General features: G+C 35.0%; 2 protein-coding genes across 4 annotated transcripts in view; one reads left to right on the forward strand and one right to left on the reverse strand.

Annotated features, from left to right (window-relative positions):
• Nucleotides 1–21,743, reverse strand: part of LOC108968640 (5'-AMP-activated protein kinase subunit gamma-1) — a 197,356-nt gene that overhangs the window by 125,693 nt on the left and 49,920 nt on the right. The window lies entirely within an intron of this gene.
• LOC108968643 (sensory neuron membrane protein 1) overlaps nucleotides 21,397–21,743 on the forward strand; it is a 5,231-nt gene continuing 4,884 nt past the window's right edge. Inside the window, exon 1 of the mRNA XM_018932778.1 lies at nucleotides 21,397–21,615. Coding sequence (XP_018788323.1) covers nucleotides 21,505–21,615 — 111 coding nt within the window. The 5' untranslated portion in view covers nucleotides 21,397–21,504. The remainder of the gene's footprint in view (nucleotides 21,616–21,743) is intronic.

A 21,743-nucleotide genomic window follows, 5' to 3' on the forward strand; every position in this document is an offset into this window, starting at 1 on the left:
ATATATATGTATGTTCATGCATAAATACATATTCCCATTCATCTGACGTAGCCACTGGTACTATTATAATATTTGTGACCACGAAAACAGCACTAGTTCTCACGTATACTTATCGCTGGAGTAAAAATAAACACAATAAAAATGTCTACTTATTTTTTTTAGAAACATGATTCGTACGAAAACAAAAAACAGCAAAGAGTGCTCATTTGTCGGAAACTTTAAGCGCTGAATGTACCAGGAAGAATTTATAATACAAAGCTGTAGTCATAAAAGTATAAAATAAAAGGTTTTCCGTTCTTTTGACATTTATCTTCAATTAAGTTTGCCATTTCATTATGGAAAGATATACTATCCCACAACGAGTCGAAATTATGAAAATTTGTTACGGAAACTCGTAGTCAGTGGCCTCAACTTTAACGTTTAACGCTACGTCCAACAATTCAACATCCAGTGGAAAATCTTGAATCCACAGTCATTATACAAAAAGTCCCCTTGTCAGTGAGATTTTGGCCCTCATCCTTACTAGAGAAATTGACGCAAGAACTGAAGCCGCTTGGTCCGAGCTTGGACAACTTGAAAATTATTCCAATTTTCATCAAGATTTGCACCGTACAGTATCGATCGATTTATACTTGAAAGTCGTTGAAATTTGAGTTCAACGTCTGGACTTCTGCAAGCATGCCCATGATGGGCATGTAAAAGAAGTCGAATTTCATACATAATGGCATCGAATGTATCCCAAACCATTTTAGTTATATTAAAAAAAAGTTTTGCAGCGATCTTATCGAAAACCCCGTCACTTTGGTACAAAGCTTCAAAATAGTCTACGATTATTAAGCAAATTCGCGGTCTCCGCTGTATACAGTTTTTTCACCGAAAAATCATTAATTAACATGAAAGCCATTTCTTACATAATGGACTCGTCAACAAACAATTGGTCAAGTTCTTGTGTGGTTCATCAAATGCAATTGCATTCCCAAAATGTTAGCATTTTGTGTGGATTATGGTATGTCGATGATGGCTAAGATCTTTCGAAATGTGGCAGAAGATGGCGTTACCATCAGTAGCGAGAATACAATGTTGACCGACAATATCTTTTCCCGCAATTTGATGAAATCGACGAGGACGATTTCTACTTTCAATAAAACGCGGCGACGATTCATATTTCAGGTTTAAACAAGGACATATTGAGTCCAATGTTTGGGACTCGTTACTTTCGAGAAATGGCCGTCAAGATCATGCAATTTTATGCAACTAGATTATTTTTTCTGGAAGTATGTTGAATTAAAGGTTTGCGCCAAACAACCAGCAACGCTCGATCTCGAAGATCACAGTCACTATAGTCGAAATTCCAGCTGAAAGGCTGCACCGAGTCATCGGAAATTGGCGCAAATGCGTGGAGATAGGCAAACGAAGACGTGGTGGCCATTTGATCGACATTTTGTTCAAATCATAAATGGCAAAAAATTATGCGTTACCTATTTTAACCAAATTTTAGTATATTATTTCATTTTAACAGCACGTCCTTCTTATTAGTAGACTTTATACATTTCAGAATATTATTCGAAAATTGTTCCTGTTTTCAGACTTAAGAGTCAAAGAAAGTTTTCCTGAAAACGTCTTGCGCGATCGGAATGAAACTTTTAGACAATCTTCCCAGATATATCAAAGAAATTTTGTATTAAAAGTTTTTTTTATTGTCTGTGAAAGGGGAAATGAAATGGAAAACAAAAAACAAAACATTTTGATAATGTGTCAGGAGCTATTACATGAATTAGAATTTTAAAACATAATTAAGAAATCATTATTAACTTATAATAACTAAGTCTTTAGATTATGTCATCGTAGTCATAAGTAAGTAACTACTTCAAGAATAAAATGAAACTATAAATACCCAATCACTGTGTGCGTCTTCGATCAGCGCCGATGATCATATGATCAATCAATACTTGCTCCTTGGCTCCTCGTTTTGTAGGAAGATATGTTCGCTACTTTAGTCAGCATGTAAAATTGTAATAAAAATTACTTTTTAGCAGAGTTTATAATCGATTAAACGCTCGCTCCCATTTGAACATACATATATGTTTGTCACGTTCTCCCACAAGTAATAGAAATCAACGAATAGTTCTTAATTAACAAAATACTACAGTCCTATTTAATAAAAGAAACTTGTACTCAGTAAAAATTCAATTAATTTGTCATGTTTCATAAATTTCCTGGTAATTAATTATTATACTTATATGCACACACATGTGCACATAATCAATGTCAAACGTGAAATTGCAAGTCAACATCATTAAATTGCACAAAAAAAAAAAAAAAATGAATAGTGTGGGTTGAAAATCACGAATGTGGGCTTGACAAGTATATCATATAAGAATATATAATATAATGTATACACATGTGTGGGTATGTACACTTGAAGACTAAGTGGTTAGCGACCAGTCAATGCAATGATGCATTACAAAACACAACATTTATGAATAACAGCGATGATCGAAAGTGATCGAGTCATGCAGAGTAATTATAACGTAAGCGGGGAAACATAAATCATTAAATGAAAATTGTAAGCAAAAATGTTGAAAATATGTCAAACGCGGCAAAAATTCCTGCACATATTTATATATATGTAAGTATGTGTCTATATGTATAATTGTTTTTCGTTTGTTACTCTGAAAAATAGACTTCTAGACACCTCTAAGGAAGCCTCCAAGAATGAGTACTTAATTGTAACGGGAAGGTCCTCCTTTTTACAGTCTTCTATTTTTTCTTATTATCTGATAGAAAAATTTATATCTCGCTTCCAACTACTTCAAAGAATATTTTGTTCCTTAGCTTTTGTAGGAATTTGAATGCTCTACAAAAAAGTCTCATACGATTTTTTCGTAAACTCAACCGTTTACAAGATATTAAAGGATGAAGTTTGATTATTTTTGGGGAAAATTTTTATTTCTTATGAATTTTATAACTCAATGAAAAAAATCATTATGCATGATGAAACTCATAGTTTTGTATGAAATTTACTGCTCCATAAAAATGACTTTTGGCTGGTACGACTTTTCGATTAAGTTAAGCGTTTACGAGATATTCGTCGTCAAACGTTAATGCATTTTAGAGTGGATCAAAAAAAAAATTTTTTTTTTTCGTTTGGTACTCTGAAAAATAGGTTCCTAGACTCATCTAAGAAAACCTCTCCAAAAACCTATGAGTTTCATTTATAGTGACTTTTTTCATTGAGTTATAAAGTTCATAAAAATTAAGCGATTTTCCCAAAAATAATCAAACGTCAACTGTTAATATCTTTTAAAGGGTTGGGTTTACGAAAAAATCGTATCCTTTTTTGTAGAGCATTCAAATTCCTACAAAATCTAAGGAACAAAATATTTTTTGAAGTGGTTGGGAGCGAGATATAAATTTTTCTGTCTGATAGTAAGAAAAAAATAGAAAACTGTAAGTAGGAGGACCTTCCCGTTTCATTTAAGAACTCATTCTTGGAGAGGCTCCTTAGAGATGTCTAGGAACCTATTTTTCAGAGTACCAAACGAAAAAAATTTTTTTTTTAATCACCCTAATAATCACATACATATATAACGAAAATGAAGTTTAAGAGGGCTTACAATTGAAATTATCTTTGAGGAGGGTTGCTAACTGTACATGAAAGCGTTCTTGTGGAAGAACTGAAGGCTCGTCTTTGAACAGCAACATTGGTTTACTAAATGGGCTTTTGAAATGGTTCAAGAAGATCCAACATATTCGATCCAACTTTTGTTCACCGATGAGGGACATTTCTGTCTTAATGGGTGTATAAACTAGCAAGATTGCCACATTTGGGACGAAGAGCAACCTGAAGAGATTCAAGAGCTGTCATCTCATCCAGAAAATAATAACGGTTTAGTGTGGTTTGTGGGCCGGTTTCTCCATATTTCTTCAAAAATGATGCCGGTGAGAATGCTGCTATCAAAGGCGAACGTTATAGCGCCATGATAACGAACTGTTTGATGAAATTGAAGCTATTGATCTTGGTGTCATTTGGTTTCAACAAGATGGCGCCACTTCCCACACATCACATCAATCAATGGACTTATTGAGAGAATAACTCGGCGAATGTTCTTTCGAATGATAATAAACCCAATAAATAATAATAAGTTTCTGTTCTCACTAAGTATTGTATGTAAAATATTTCTTAATACATTAGCTCAGTGCACTTTCAATTTATCAAACACCTGAACAATAGTTCCAATAAATAATGGATAGACTATCAAACAACAATTGCTGCTGTGACGGAATCAGTAATTATTAATACAACCATTAAAAAGTAGCAAGTACGGCAAGACAACAGACACACAGTATGTACACCATATATACTATATATATACACATATACAAATATCGTATGAACATGAGTATGGTATAAGATCGCGATCCGAAGTCGGTGAAATTCTGAGACAGAGTCACCGGGTCTACAATCGCCATAGCGTGCGGCATTTTAATCGGTAATTAGCGTATATATGTGCATATTTATTATATATTAATATATGTGAGTGTCTTAACTGCATACAACTGCTAAGGAAGATCTCGAGAATAAGTTTTAAAAGTGACTAGTCTCTATTTGATAAGAGTTTTAACTAGTTCTCATAAATTTCTTAAAAGGTTGCATGGCTTCTGACGGGCGAAAAAATTCCTATTTTTACCATTTTTTCATATAATAAATGAATTGATTTATTGCAACTTTTTAATATTTTGTAATTTCTTACAAACAAAAATTCTAGTTCCCATTTTTACCACAAATTGGCTTAAAAAAATTAATTGTAAGCAAAAAAAGTCATTTGATCAATCACGAGGTCATCCTATTTCGCGGAACTGTGAAAAATATCAATAAGATCGCTTCACTACTTTTTGTGAAATCTTTATCATCGACGATGTCTTGAGAAAAACACTATCAAATATTCAAGTAGCCCACGATTCGAGCCGCACCTCCCGCTATCCCAAAGTTTCTAGCGCATACACTTATATTGTCAATTTAATATTATTTTAAAAAATAAAAAAGCAAATTTTTTTTTTTTTTGTAATTTCAAAGCCCAACCAACCTCTTAAGAAATTTAAAACACGGAAACTTTTTGTAGGCAATTGAGAAGTAAAATGAACAAAGACCAACTCTGTAAGTCACTATTATTTATGTCCTGCTATATGGTGCAGAGGCATGGACGATGGCAACTTCTGATGAATCGGCGTTACGAGTCTTCGAGAAAAGGGTTCTGCGGAAGATTTATGGTTCTTTGAGCATTGGGTACGGTAAATGCTCAAATGCGATTGAACGATGAGCTGTACAAGTTATACGACGACATAGACATAGTTCAACGAATCACAGCGGGTGCGCTGGCTAAGTCAAGTTGTCCGGATGTAAGTAAACACTACAGCTCTGAAAGCATTCAATTACGTACGCGCAGGGGGAAGCAAAGAAAGAGAAAGACCTTCAGTATCTAACTACACCTCGTATCTCTTAAAGGCGCCAAATTGCGAAAGGAACAAAAGACTTGATAATTGAACACCGTAGCTGCCAAATACTTAGGATGAATTCTAGATGGTGTATGGGACATTTTATCCTGGGACATATTTAGATGATTACAATTTCAAAGTTGGAAAAATGCACAATCGAAGTGGTCCAAAAATATACCAAAACGGCTTAGTTCTATTCTCGTATGCAAACACTTGGACTCACTGCTACATTTTCAACGGCTCATTGGTCACAGCAGCGTTTATTAAATTACAAACATACATACATTTATATATAAAGTGCAATATGTATTTACGTACAACAGATAAAGTAGGCACTAAGATTTGTGTGAAGGCATATTATATACATATTATGCACTTATATACATATAATATAAATGCTTGTCATCTAATATAGAATATATGGCAAATCAATCGGTATATGTACATATACTATATGTATAGTATATAACGACAAATTATTGTATATTATATATGTATACATGAACATTAGCCATAAATAATTATGACATACAAAATCATGCTTATATACTTATATATAGTGCATGCTAAAGTAAATTATATGCAACTCAAATCACTTTGGTCAATCAATCAAATCGAGCAAAATTGCTCAGCCGCTGATGATCATGTCCCATAAAAATATTATATATATGTATGTATGCATATAAATAGTATTTACATACATATGAATGTATTTCTATTTAAATCCGTGTATTTGTTTGTATGCGTCAACGAATGCTTAATCAACAAAGCTTATCATAAAGATATCGGGCATAATGAGACAGACGTCACTTCGCTTTTATTACATTTAGAATCAAGCGATAAACCTCTAAACGTAATATTGTGCACTTATATATATACATATATGTGTGTATGTATGTACTTATTATTTTTTAAGTGGAAATCAAATATGAAACAGTTGCAGCTGATAGCAAAGAACAGCAGAGACATATGCTGATGTGTGTGTGACAATACGAGACGTGACACATACTCCATAGCTGACAGTGACACTAATTAGATGCGTGTGGGTATATCTAAAATCTAAAGGATTATAGAAAATGGGCATTCAGTATAGAAGATAGCAGAATTATGCAATCTTTGATGGGTGTAATTGTATTTCAAATTAAGATGTATATATAAGATATATCGTCACCTAAAATGCAAAACAGCGTTTCATCAAAAACAAATCGAGAATCGCTATCAGATATAATAACCAGTATATAACTTCAATTTTGTTTCAATATGAGTATAGGACAACCATTTCATAACTAACATAACCAATCTATAACCATTTTATAACCCGCATAAGCAATATTTAAACAGTTTATAACCAAAACTCAAATTTTGTTTCAATATGGCTGTATGATAACCAATCTATAACCATTTTATAACCCATATAACCAATTTATAACCAGTTTATAACCAATACTCAAATTTTGTTTCGATATGGATGTATGATAACCAATCTATAACCATTCTATAACCCGTATAAACAATATTTAAACAGTTTATAATCAAAACTCAAATTTCTTTCAATATGGCTATAAGATAACCAATCTATAACCATTTACAACCATTTTGTAACCCATATAACCAATATATAACTAGTTTATAACCAAAACTCAAATTTCGTTTCAATATGATTATTTTCTATTATATAATTTTTCCTTTACGTTACGATTTGTTTGTATGCTCACGGTTTGACCAGCCTCTTTAGTCGTTTAGTTAACTGAAATGCAGTGGCAATCAAATATTTCAAAAATATTTATTGAAAAATATAAATTTCAACCTTGATCACTCCAGGCCTACCTTCACCCTTACGTTTAAATTCAACTAATAAAAATAATATGGCCAATATTTGGGCGCATTAATGAAAATGTATCAAAGTCGCAAACCCAATGGCGAAAATAGGCCCCGAGGGGCAATGTACTATAAAACTAGACTGTTGCACTAACAAAATACTTTGTATTTTCTAATAAATAAAAATAAATGTTTGAAAAAAAAAATCACTAATTGTACTCATAAATGTATGAGCTCGAATAATTTACATATTTTGCAGCAAAAACTATTCCGAATATGTGCCTCAATGTGCGATTATACAATGAATTTTTTTGTGATTTATCGCGACCACATTTTTTCTCAAGCTATATGCTGTTGTTGTTGCGCTGTCGATCCTATGTAAATTACTGCTAATTATCCAATAAGCCGCTTTGTTTCACATATTCAATGTCGTCGCCTCAGTTATCAGGTGCCATATGTTTCTCGTTTTTTTTTTCAAATTTCTAAAGTAGCGGGTGTGCTGTATAATACAATATTTTATATAGAGTGTTTTATGGTGGGGGTTTTGTTTGTGGCATGTATAAGCCTGTATGGTATTTGGATTAAAACGTCAACGTAATTGACCCCATTTCATCAAACAGTAAACGCTAATCTTTTGAGAGTTTTTTTAAGCATTTTAGGGAATTTAGTATTTCAAAGAAACTAATTTTGAAGCCTGAAAAAGGCTAACAAACGGCTCGATTATATGCTTTTTCGTAATTACATCCACTCCATTGGAGCGATCGGGCGGAGAAGGACCTGGCTGCACTTGGTAGCTTGAATTGGCGCCAAATTGGGCACAGAAGAAACGACTGGCGTAGCTGTAGTCCCATTTCGCCCATTTTCACACTGTAATATACAAATGTCTGCGGAATGTCACATACCAAATTTGGTTCAAATCGATTTTCAGTTTTTACTATTATCTGACTGATTGTATGTAAATTTAAAATGTAATGTGCAAATTGGTTTTATTACTTCACAACTATATAAAAATGGATCGATTATATAATGAAACAAGTGTTCTGCATACGTAATCGTTGGAGACATATTTTTCATATTAATTATTATCTAATATGAATTAATTGACTATTGCACAATACTCATTACATTTAGTTGCAAAATTTGCATACAAAAAAATTCCCAATGCAACAACAACAGCTCAATTCATTTTTTCATTTATAAAATGCAATTTTCTTATTGCATTATAAATTACGGTATATTTAGCAAAAAGCAATGTGCATTTGTATGTGTATGTGTGAGTGTATATTTCAAAAATTACAGGGCTGTAACTCAGCCACGCGCGCAATTAAACTTGATTGCAATAGAAGTAAGTGGCCACAGATGCGCCTCCGCGATGGGGAGCCAAGTACACAAACACACATATATGATAACATACATCTAATTGTACTTGTACTTGTACTATGTATATGTAATGAATATATGTATGCGCCCAGCTATGCTTACAAGCGGCTAAACCCATATAAGCTTTGAAGGCAGCCATCTATTGACTAGCCAAGTTCATGCAAGGGAAGCGCAACAAGTTGAACTTATTGCCATTGCACACAGACACACAATATTGGCACCACGGGCTTCATATATGTATATGTGCATATATATTTGAATGCTGACACTCTCTCCCCTGCCATTTCGATTGTAAGTCACTCATCAAATCGACCTGACCTCCCCCCTCCGTCGTTCTGAGTGAGACATCTGCCAACGCCTATTTGTTTCAATTACAAATTCAATTCGTTGGCAAATGTTACGATTAATTAAGATAAATGCATAAATATGTATGTATATACGTATGTACATAACTAAATATTAGTGTTTGCTTAGGAATACATTTTTCCAATGAGAAAAATGAATAACAGTACTCGTAAAAGTAATAGCATATTAACACAATTTTATAGCTTTTCTTCGCAAGTGAAAGATACTTTATGACTTAGTACAATAACAAAGCAGATGACTAAATTTGTAACGGCATTTGTGTCACATATATGCACTTATATAATAGTATGGTTTAGAGCAATAGGTGAGAAGCAAGAATAATTATAATAATAGCTATTCGTAATGTTTGGAGATCTAAAGCCTACGACAATAAAAACGTTGTGTTTAGCTACTGAAAGTTAGCTAATGAGTACTGTAAAAACTTACTAAGGTATTTGGGCGTAAATTAGAGCTGGATGCCTTAAGACACACCGAGATTAAGTTAAAATAAGTAAATTTTTCGAAATTAGAAAGTCAGCGTTGGATTAGATGCACCAAATGGCGTAATAAAGTCGATTCAGAGGGTTTTTCAATAGGGACGCTACAAAAGTAAACCGAAAAGTCTTTACAAGATCAAGAACTGAAGCCGCTTGGCCACCAAATATGTTCGCGAATTGCGCTGAGCAACAACTTGAAATTGATTCGGATTTTTAACGAAAAATCATCTTCAGCGATTAGGCTGGTTTCTGGCTGATTGGCTTGGGCAATAAGCAAAATATGAGTTATTGGTCAGACAGTAATTCGCAAGTACTCCATTGCATAACGAAAAAATTACGGTTTGGAGTGGTTTATGGGCCGTACTTCTTCCGTGATGAAGAAGACCGGCCATTTAATGTGTGTGGAAATCGCTACCGCTCAATGATAACCGAATATTTTTGGCCCGAATTGAATGATATGGACTTAGACAATATGTGGTTCCAATAGGACGGCGCCACAAGCCACACAGTGAATGTCACAATCGATTTATTGAAAACCAAGTTTGGTGAACGTGTTATCTCACGAAATGACACAGTCAATTGGCCGTTAGACTATTTACTGGGTGGCTACGTCAAATCTATGGTCCATACCAACAAGTTAGCGATTGAAGAATTTCGTACGAATATCAAACGTGAAATTGCAGCAGTATCGCAGGATTTATGCTCAAAAACCGTTGAAAATTGGGTTCAGCGTTTGGACTGCTACAATAGTGCCCGTGCTCATGGCCATGCAAAAGAAATTGAGTTCCAGCATGTATGTACCCTTTTTTTAAGCAACACATTTAAAATTTTCTGAGAATTTTCCTAATACAAGGACTTGATTCCGATCGTTCAGTTCGTATGGCAGTTACATGCTATATTGGTTCGATATCGGATCATGGTGAGAAAAGTACGGCTGCAAAATTTCAATTCGATATCTCAAAAACTGAGTGACTACTTCGCGTATATACAGACGGACAGACATGGCTAAACCGACATCAGACTGGTATAATATACTCTGCTCTTAAAATAGTAACGCGCCGTGGAGCTTATGCTGGGTACTTAAAAGCCCGTATTTTTGACACACAAATTCTGGTGCGTGCACGTAGCATATTTTTAGTACTATTTATTTGAAAATCAAAGCTAAAAACTCAATTTAAGCGTTTACATGGGTTTCCTCAGCTCAACAATTTTTTTCTCATATAAAAAATTAAATATTTTATTATAAATTAAATATTTTATTAGAATTTTTGATTGTTACAAACATTTTTGGAAAAAAAAAAATTTAAACTCGGCCATGGCGATGCAATTTCCGGTGACCCCTCATTAAAGAAGTGTGTTTCAAAAACGTGTGTAAAATTTCATGTTGAATAGTTCTCGAGAAATCTTGGAAACGCGCTTCAAGACGCATTTAGCCTAGCTAGCCTCGAGCGCAGAAGTTCTCAAGGATGTTTCTCCGAAACTATTGCTCAGATTAACTTGCAAATTTAGGACAATATTCTAGAGGTGTTGTAGATAATAATAAGATAATAAAATTTTTTTGAAACCCGTAAACCCATGTAACCCAACGAATGTTATCCAACGAAGAATTAGCAATTTTCATTCACTCTCAATTACCTAACTCTGGCAGGCTTATCACTTAAACAACCCAAAAACTAACGAGAAATCAATGAGAACAAGAAATAGTAAAAGTAAAAGTCAATTTTTAAGCTTGAAGCAATTGTAATTCTTAAAAATTCAAAGATTAATGAAATCTTCGATTTATTTGTTCTTTTCCTGTTATAGTCTATGCTATGAAGTAATCAGAAAAATAATTAAGCTAACGAAAATAATTTCTAAAAGCGAAATCACATAAACCGACCCACTGTGCGACAGAAATTTATTGTTTAGTATAAATGTCAACAATGAAAACGGCTATGGTGCGCGCGTTGAGAGCTAAATATGTCGTTCAAATATTTTATAAATGAAGTTAAATAATAACAAAAAGCATTTTAAGCCCAATGTTAGCACACAAATTGCTGTTGCTAAGGCGGCGTGGCAGTATAATTACATCCAAGCATATTTGCAGTTGCGGCTCATTCGCGATGTGTGAAGATGCACATAAACATTTATAAAAGTAAATATGTATGTCAATGTACACGTACATATATTTATATGTAGACATATGTGCATATTAATAGTAACAACAGTTTCTGCAGCGAATTTTTTGTTTTGACATTTCTGCAATTTATATCAATTTCGGGTTTGTTTTGCGTCTCACAAGCAGTCGTTTAAAGATTCTTGATTAAATGTGATTTTTTGATATTGACATCAATACGTACATACGTATGTGTGTGTACATATGTATGTAAATTTAATTTGTTGCTTTTTACACTTCAGTGGTTGCTATATTGACGCTGCGCTAGTTTTCTGGTTTTGCTAATTGTTGTTGTTATTTGTTTAGAAGGCAGTACAATTACATGCGATTGCCATGACAAACTGTTGCCAAGCCGCGTCTTATTTATATGCATGCATTAATTTTCAGCTTAAACGGGTAGACTTTGAATACCTCAAAGCTTAGGAACTATACGATTTTTGTTATTTTTTTGGCATTGTTTAGAATTTTCTGACATATCAAGTAACTGTGGAAATGTCAAATGTTCGGTTTCATGGCATTCGCCAGCAAAGTCACGTGCAAATGTCTGCTATGCGATGTGACGTTTGAATATATGCATATATACCTATATATATGAATATATAATATAAAATATCCGATTGCTGCACCAGCGAAGCTCTTACAATGTAAACATTTTAATAGCTCATTCACATATTTAAAAATTACGTACACTAACTACAAAAATACACAACTCAAAAATTTTCAAAATCAATTTTTCCAATATATCAATTCGTAATACACTTACCTACCTACCCAAGAAATTTCATTGTCATTGTCATGGGTTTACGGTCGTAAGCTAGAAGATACAACAGTCTTCAGAACTTGTGCGCCCCAGGCTAGCCAGGTTAAGTGCCTCACATTTAAATACGTTCTTCGCGAAACTGTGTTTTTGAAGTCGGTTGGCAAGGTTTCTCGAGAACTATTCAACCGCTCTTCATGAAATTTTACACACATTTTTGAGATACAATTCTGAAAGACTTGGACGAATGAAGATAGGTTTGGTGTAATCGGTAAAACAACGAGTATGCACTGTGAATGACAAAATTTTACACATAGCTTATGCGAAAGCCTACTTTTCAGATGCTGGTAACAACCAAGTGTTGAGTTGTTTCTGTTAAAAGCGCCACAACTACGGAGAGGCTAGACTTACTGAAAGATACGGGATCACCAACTCGCTCCAATTTAACAGATTGCGGGTTTAGGATACCTTTCCTTGCTCGCTCATTAACTTTATAATATCTTGCGATTCCGCTGTGACCTGTCCACACCAGTCTTACAACAAAGATACTCTATGCTATTGATAGCGAGGTTAGGCTCTCCTTGACCGACCCTGATCGCACTGTTAATGAGTTTACGGCTAGTATTGCCGCTCTGCTAACTGAGTGGATGGTTATTTTTCTGAAGGATGCTTCACTCTAGAGCAGTAAATCTAACACTACCTTAAGGTAGTAGTCTGGTAACTTGGGTTCAAAAAATCTAAAAATTAATTGGAAAGCACAATGTCTTGAGAATCTACTGTGAAAATTTCAGACAGAAACTCGAAATATTTCGGGAGTTATAACAAGTTTCGTGGCGCGCCTCGGAGTCCTCTCTCGAAACATTGTTTTTCTAGTCGGCCCGGGTCCTAACTTTTTTTTCTACTGAATCGATTACTTTCAAATTTTAACAGGGTGTTCGACACACTTATAGTTCTAGTCGGAACTAACGAGAATTTTTTTCAGCCCTAACTTTTTATTTTATAACCCTTTCTTGCTAAAATAAAAGGACTTTTTTTTTAATCCGCAATTTTGTTATTTACCCTTGAAATTTAACTTCAGTAGTTCCGCCCAGAATGACATGTTTATAGATTAAGAGTAAAGAATAAAATAATCCGGGCCACCCACGTGCATTTTTGTGAGGTTCCAACTTCGAGTGACAATAATAATACTAATAAAGTATTACATTTTTTCAAATACTTTTTTTTTATATTTTCTATAAGTAAATAAAAACACTCTAAATATTCAAGATAATTCATTTTTATTTTCCTATCAAAAACCACCCTTCAAAGAAGTCATGAAAATAGGCATAAGTCCCTCTCCTTCAACGGCTTTATTCCACCCACAGCTCCCTTAACGATGGCCAAAGAGCAGAAAAGTATCCGCCAGAGCTCGGTTTGGCGACTCCATGATCGAAGTGTTCTGGTTTTAAGTGTTTGTGGATATCCGAGTGTTCAGATACCTTTTCTTTTAGGAAACCAGAAGAAAACGTTAATAATTAAAGGATGACAGCTACATGTGGAACGACCCATATTGTTTGGATGTGGTTATGGTTCGAAAATGGTAGCTATGTCTTAGATTTAAACAAATTATCTAAGAAGCATACAATACATATAATATATATATATATATATATATATATTTTTTTTTTATATGTTATACCATATATATTTTCTTACTTAAAACTTATAACAAACATTAATTTTTCTTTGTTTTTATTTGTATTTACTTTCGTAAAAAATATAGGTTGTGTTTGGCTTTTGGCTTTATATTAAACTAGTTTCTTAAACGAAGAACAATATATAATATATTAAACTAATATTGGACGGAAAATGGGCGAGTGTTGATACTAACACAAAAAATTTATAATAAAAAAGAAACAATATATATTATTAATGTGTATTAACAAGAAAATAGGCTAAGTGCGTTTTTGTAAATTTTTAAAATCGTATATACATTGATATACTGATTTGATTATAATTTTTGGTTGTTCTAACTTAGAAGTTTAGTAAAAATGCATTTGATGGCAATTTTATTAATATGCAATATCTACAGAACCGTTATGCTACAAAGTCTTATGTGGTCTGTTTATTTATTATTTTGCTGTTAACTGATTTTTCTTGTCAAGCCATTATTATGCGTAGTAAATAAAAAAAAAAAACGAAAAACTAGAAAAATAAACTTATTGTTTAAATCATCTTTGTCTATGGCTGATCCGAATCCAAGATGGCCTGCAAACGCGCCGGCATAGATGCGACAAGCGCTTCGGTTACTTGCGTAGTTATCTCCTGCCACTCACTTTCGAACAAAGCGCACAGCTGCTTTTCACTTTGCACTGCACTTTGTTGCAACATGAAATCTAGATGGCCCCATATCTGCTCCATCGGATTTAGATCACTCGACTGTGATGGCGTATACAGCACTTTGCCCACTTTGTAGAGTAGCCAATCGCGCACCACACCTGTCCGGTACCTACAGTCATTATCCTGCTGGAATATATAACCGCTAGACAGCAAGTCCAGCTTGGTGGCGCTTGCTATCACATTATCTTGTAGTATTCTTAAATATTTCTCGCGATTCATTTGCGTATCGCAGATAACCAAACGGCCAACACCCTTAGCGGACATACAGCCCCATAGTGTCAACAGGTTATCGGGTTGTTTTGAGGTAAGCAAGGCATTTGGGGTATTCGATTCAGTGCTAACACGACGCCATTGCGTCACATGTTGCATCGTTTGGTATGCTTGAAATTGGCACTCACTTGAGAAGAGCACCTTGCGCCAATAGTTAAGATCGTATTGCAAGTGTGCCTTAGCGAAGTGTACACGTTTGCGATGGATCAGTGGCCCAATGTAGCCAGCAGAGTAGAGCACACGACGTATAGTCTCGGTATTGCACAATTTGCCCGTCTCACATTCCACCTCCGCTTGCAGTTTGAGTGCGCTCATTTTGGCATTCTGGCCCACTTTCTGCAATATCAAATGATGTTCGGCCTCATCGAATTTACGCGGACGTCCAGAACGCGCCTTATTTCGAATACTACCCGAGTCACGATAACGTTCGATCACTTTTTGCACCGTCGCTGGACTCTTATGCACTAGCCGCGCTATAGCACGCACCGACTTATGGTCCTTGTAATGCTGTATGATCTGTGCTTTTAATTCACTAGACAGTTCCGCACCACGTGGACCCATCTGAAGTGTATTACTCTACGTATTGAAAATAACTTCAATTATTAATATCTTTGGTGTTTTTTTTTTGGGGAAATTTTCACTGTCTGCAAATGTGTAAACAAGGTATGAATGTTATGGTTACGTCTTGCCAGAACAAGTGTTAACTGTATACTGCTTTTGTTGACGCATACTCTCAAGCCACTCCCAAACTCGGCTCACCAACACCAATGCAATCGCGCTCAGCAATGATTAAGCCAAATTTTAGCGGACTTTTTCTTAAACAAATCTCACATGTCGCTTGCTTTTGTTACTCATACAACATAACTGTTGTACTAGGCGCGTGAGAGCACAGCAAATAAGTGTGTATTCCTCAACAACCGATTCTTTTCAATTTAATTGACACTTTGTACAGCAGAGCCACATTAAAAGGGTGTGTAATTCATTAATAATTGACCTGACAATACTAACAACTAGCCAGCAAATACTAACTCCCCAAGCAGTTAATTGAGGGTTCAGCCAGGTCGGCAGAGATCGCCACTCCCTTGGCCAAAGAAGCAGTTAATTGTAAAGGCGAGAGCGCAATATATTAGTATACTAAGTCTCTCAGCATACAGCTATGTAGAGAGCGTAGCATAAAATATGAATGTTTTAGTAAAAACACACAAGCCAAGACAAAATAATGTCGCATGCATGTTATGTTAACCAATAACAACAGTATGTATGATTAATATTCGTACCATGGCTTAATACAATAAGGAGTTTTGTTAAAAAATGATGTTATAAAGTATTCAAAAGAAAAATTCTATCAAAACATCTGGAAGTAAATTTTATTTCACTTTCCTGCCTTTAAAAATTGGCAAAAAAAAAAAAGTGGCCGGAAATTCTAAATAATTATTTTGGCGCCATCAAAGTAATCCCCACTAGATGTATCTTATGCCAGTTTTCGAAACACTTTGCATAACAACTTTTTGGGATGACCTTCAGCTATCAGGATAGTCAAAAGTAGTTTTAATCCATTATTCGATAAACCGCTCTTTTTTGGCTAACCGTTGCAAAAGTCTATGAAATTATGAAAAAGATTGACCAGGGCCATCACATAAGCAGCCATGACATCTTTTAGGAACTTACCATTCACCACCAAACGATTTTGAATCATTTAAAAAAGGCTGGCTACAAAAAGAAGCTCAATGTTTGGATACCATATGAATTGTCTGTGAAAAATTTAATAAATCGAATTAACATCTGCGATTGAAAAAGTGGATCAAATACGAAAATAATGTGCGAAAAAGATCATGGTCCAAGCCAGGTGCAGCTCAACAAATGGTCGCAAAGCCAGGATTGACGCCTCAAAAGGTTAAGCTGAGTGTTTGGTAGGATTGGAAAGGAATCATTCACTATGAACTGCTCCAGCATGGTCGAACGATTGGTTTTATATTTTACTGTCAAAAACTTATTAGATTGAAGCAAGCTATCGAAAAAAACGGTCAGAACTGATCAACAGAAAGGGCTTCGTCTTCCATCAGGACAACGCTAGACCACACACATCTGTGACGACGCGGAAAAAACTGGGAGAGCCTGGCTGGGAAGTTTTCATGTACGCACCATATAGAATTGACCTCGCACTATCGGACTACCATTTGTTTCGGTCAATGCAGAACTAACTTAATGGTGTAAAGTTGGCCTGAAGAGAGGTGTGTGAAAACCAGAAAATTTTTACACTGACGGAAAAATGGCAAAAAGTGGTCGACCAAAGTGGTACATATTTGGTTCATTAAAGTGCATTATAAATATAAAAAAATAAGTTGAAGTTTGATTAAGAATACGAAAAGACTTTTCGACTAACCAATATATTGTATATACATATAGAAACTTTTTTTTTTATTCGACTATCGGCTTTTAGGTTATTCGAATAATTTTAAGAGCCCTTATACATATATAGTAAGTGTTTTTTGAAAACTTCCACTGTTGGATGAACGAAAGCATTACTTCCATATTGAAATACACCTAACAGACCCTAGAGGTGTCGATAAACGCAACAAATTTATTTTATGAGTCACGCTTATCGGTGCACTTTCAAAAAACACATATTTATTTTTCATCGGTAACTGCCTTGGCGTTTTCAATATTTGGTTCGCATAGGATTATTGCCTACTGTATGCATGTGTGCTATTGTGCTTCATCGCTTACTGCTGCATAATTTTATAAAAAGGTATTAAGAACCGGTTTCGACGTTGCAAGCACTGTTGCAGCGCCACTCACTCAAGCATACACATTTTGTTTTAATATGTGTGCGGGCAGAAATTGGAGTTGCGGCCGCATAAGAAGCACGTTGTGACCCGCTTTTTAGGATGACGTGCTGGTAAGACGAGAAAAATGCAAAGCGGAATGAACAGGTTAATACACTTCTCTCTTTTTTTTCCTATTTATTTCATGCCATTTGTTGTGCTTTCCATTTTCTTATAGGTGCATGGTTGATTTTTTATATTTATTTAATTTTATTACTCACGAACTAGTTTTTGTGTGTTTTTCGCATTGAAGCTGGGAAATGTAGTGAGCAAAACGTCGAGAAAAATTACAAAAGCCGAAGCAAAGGTCTTCAGAATTAGGTTAATATGGGAATTAATTAATTATGTTTTCACCCAGCTTTAAATCTCATCTTTCCAACACTATATGGTAACACAATGTGATTGGTAACATTGGCGATTTACGACTGTAACTGTCGACAAAATACGAAGAGAAAATTGAAAAAAAAAAGGAATTAAGATTTTTTTTAAATAATAATTTTTTTCAATTTGAAGAAATTTGAATTTTTATAAAAAATATGAATTATTTTACCAATTTCTGTTCAGAAAAAAGCTTCAGATTTTTTCTTCAATATTTTTTTATTTTTTTTTTAATATTTTTTTCCTTCCCTGTTTTTTCAGCGTTTAATTGTTTTACCCATTTTTAATTAGAAATAAATTGTTTTTATTATTTTAATTGCCCATCATAAGCACATGTTTTATTCCTATAAATCCGTGAAAGTTTTTTCTGTCAAAAATGATATTTATTCTCAAGGAAAAAATACCATCGAAAGTGTTGCAATTTGAAGTAATTGCCAGGCATTTAAAATTTCAAGTTCAGCTTGTTTGCAGATGATAAACAATACCATGCGAATTGCGGAATTTTGAACAGGTGCAGAGGCGTTTAGAAAGCTATTTCCGACAATTGAAATTTTTATTTCATAATTGTATGGTTTAAGAGGATAATAGGAACGCATAAATTGCAATCTAAGTATGTAAACAAGAAAATAGGAAAAATTGCGGCATTAACAGCGCTTCCGCATTGCCAGATTAACGAATTTTAAAACATTAATCAGTGTAATATTTTTGTATATTTTTATACTCTTGCATTATATTGTTAAAGGATTATCATTTGTATATAATGATTAAAGTGATGAGACGAGTTGAAGTCCGAGTAACTCTATTCCTGTTCGTCCGCCCATACGTGTGTCTGTCTGTGCAAGCGATAACTTGAGTAAACATTAAGATATCGTGTTGAAACATGGCACCAATGTTCCTTGGTCCCGCCTACTAAAAAGTTTAAAACTCATATCTCCTGGAGGGCCGTGAAGGTGATATTTATACCCAACGTAAAAAAGAAGGACTATTCACTCGCAAAATCTTCCCAGCCAATTACCTCTAATTTCGTTTTTTCTAAAAAGTATGGGTACATCGTGGATCTTAAAATAAGGTCGAAAGTGGTGAAAATCTCAGCCTTGCATGGAAACCAGCATGCTTACGAGCAGGCAGATCAACTAATACTGCTCTGCACCAGTTAACTTTGGAGATAGAGAGATGGAAAGTAATGTTATGCGCACTGGGAAAAAGGAATGTGGTAGATCGTATGCGCAAATGGATAGAGGCCGTACTGCGCACCAGAATAGCTAAAACCATAGTTGGGGATATAAGGATTCATCACAATAATTTGGCACTCCAACAGACTGCTCACAGGGTGAAGTGTTATCCCCCTGTTATGGAGCCTTTGTCGCTGAAAACAATATAGTGATGACATTGTTATTATGAGCAAATTCAAGGAACTCTCTTCGACTGGGGCCCTGCCCGGCCTCAAGAAGCTAACTCTGGGGATAGAGTAGTAGAAATGTAAAACATGGTCAAAAATCTTGATCTCACGATGGATTCTACTTTGCGGTGGAAGCAACATGCCGACCTGACCATGGTCAAAGCGAATAAAGGCTAATGATGTGCAATCGATTAACTGATAAATCTTGGAGTTGTAAACCAAGCATTGTCAGGCGATGGTACACCATGATCGTGTGACTGATAATCACATATGGGCCTCAAAAGCTTCATAGACTTCGGTATACCTCCAACTACCGAAGCTGCAACGACTTGCATGTCTTTGCATGTCGGGTGCAATGCGTAGATGACCGACGAGAGCTCTTGAAGTCATGCTTGCGCTCATATCACTTTACCTAGTAATCGATCAGGTAGCCAAACAAACACAGCTCCATATGACAGCAGAAGAGTTTGGCAGAAGTAAGGTAATCTCATCACGGCATATGAAAGAATTTACTGGTGTTATACCATTGGCTTTTCTCCCGAGGGACAGCATTACCAAAAGGGTAAACTTCGCCAAGAAGTTCAGTGTTACCCTTACTAGCAAGGGTGAATTTAATGATTCCACTATAGTTTAAGATGAACACTACACTACTCAAGGCAATTCCAAATTACGGCGACCTTATAAAACGATCAGAGCTACAAAAGCAAACCAACTTAACAATATTCCAAGAAATTTGATGAACATCACTAACAGGAGTTAAAGAAGCTTAGAAAGCTTGTCTCAGATTCACTGATATTCATACACACGACAGACATCCAATCGATTCAGAATTGAGTTTTTAACTTGAAACATAACAGCTGAGGAAAAACCATAAATGTAACAGGTGTGTGTAGCAAATTCAGGGCATTTTGTAGACTTGGCAGAATTGAAAAGAAAACTGAAGGCAACCCTTTTACAAATAATTGCTGATTGTTTTGTGAGAACTTTTGCACAATCACAACAAAACTAAGTGGGCGTTTTCTTGACAATTGCATAAAGTTTCCGCACAAAGTTAGTGCAATTAAGAAATCAAAGTCAGGGATAGAAGAATATCCATGCCACAATCAAAATAATGAGAAGGACTTCAATATGCTTGCAGGGTAGATAAACATATGTCTAAAAGTGGTCAAGGAGTTGGCATCAAGGTGAAGTGCTGTCGAACTGCAATGAAGTGGGTCGTGTCTGGTACACATGCAGCTATTTCCAGCCCTCTATATGCGTGTGCATTTCTGCCCAGCGCTAGGCTTGCGGGCGTGTTGCGAACGGCGTCTATTGCAAATTGTCATAAGGTCCACACAATAGCCAGGTATCAATTGCACATATTATTGAATTTTATGCGAAAAAAATATGAGCAGTAGCCGTAATAACTACATATGTATTGAATGGATGACTGACTGGCGGCAGGCAAATAAGTTAATAATGATTTTATTCTCAGATTTTTTGTACGTACACCGATGGGAAGTAACAACTTTGAATACTTTTCACCGCAGTTTTTAGTGTGTGTTGTTCTTTTTTTGTTGTTGTCATATATGTACATATCTATATATATATTTTTGCGACGTAGATAGACATCTGACGTCTGGGCAATAACTATATCCATTGCATGTTCTATGAAAGTAAAACTTAATAGACGCATTTAGTGTGTTTGCTGAGACCGAGGCTTGCAGTTGAGAACGAAGAGTTCAGGCGAAAAAAAGTGAAAAGTGCATTTCGAATAAGATTCCATTTTATTTGCTTAGAGCTTTAAATAACTGCGAATCATAACCATGAAAGTGGAAAGGCATAAACTTTTGATCGCCTCTGTGGCGGCGATGCTGTTTGGCGTGATTTTCGGTTGGGTCGGCTTTCCGAAAATACTCAAGATGATGATTAAAAAGGTGCATATTAAAAACTAAAATCATGCAGTTGATTGTGAGGCAGAAGTTTTTAAAAAACAAAAAAACAAAAAAGAAAAAGAAAAAATACAAATACTAAAAGTAGTATAAAAAACTAATAAAAAATAGTT

Source organism: Bactrocera latifrons, unplaced genomic scaffold (assembly GCF_001853355.1).
Source record: "Bactrocera latifrons isolate USDA-ARS-PBARC rearing strain unplaced genomic scaffold, ASM185335v1 scaffold_223, whole genome shotgun sequence".
Classification (NCBI taxonomy): Eukaryota; Metazoa; Arthropoda; class Insecta; order Diptera; family Tephritidae; genus Bactrocera; species Bactrocera latifrons.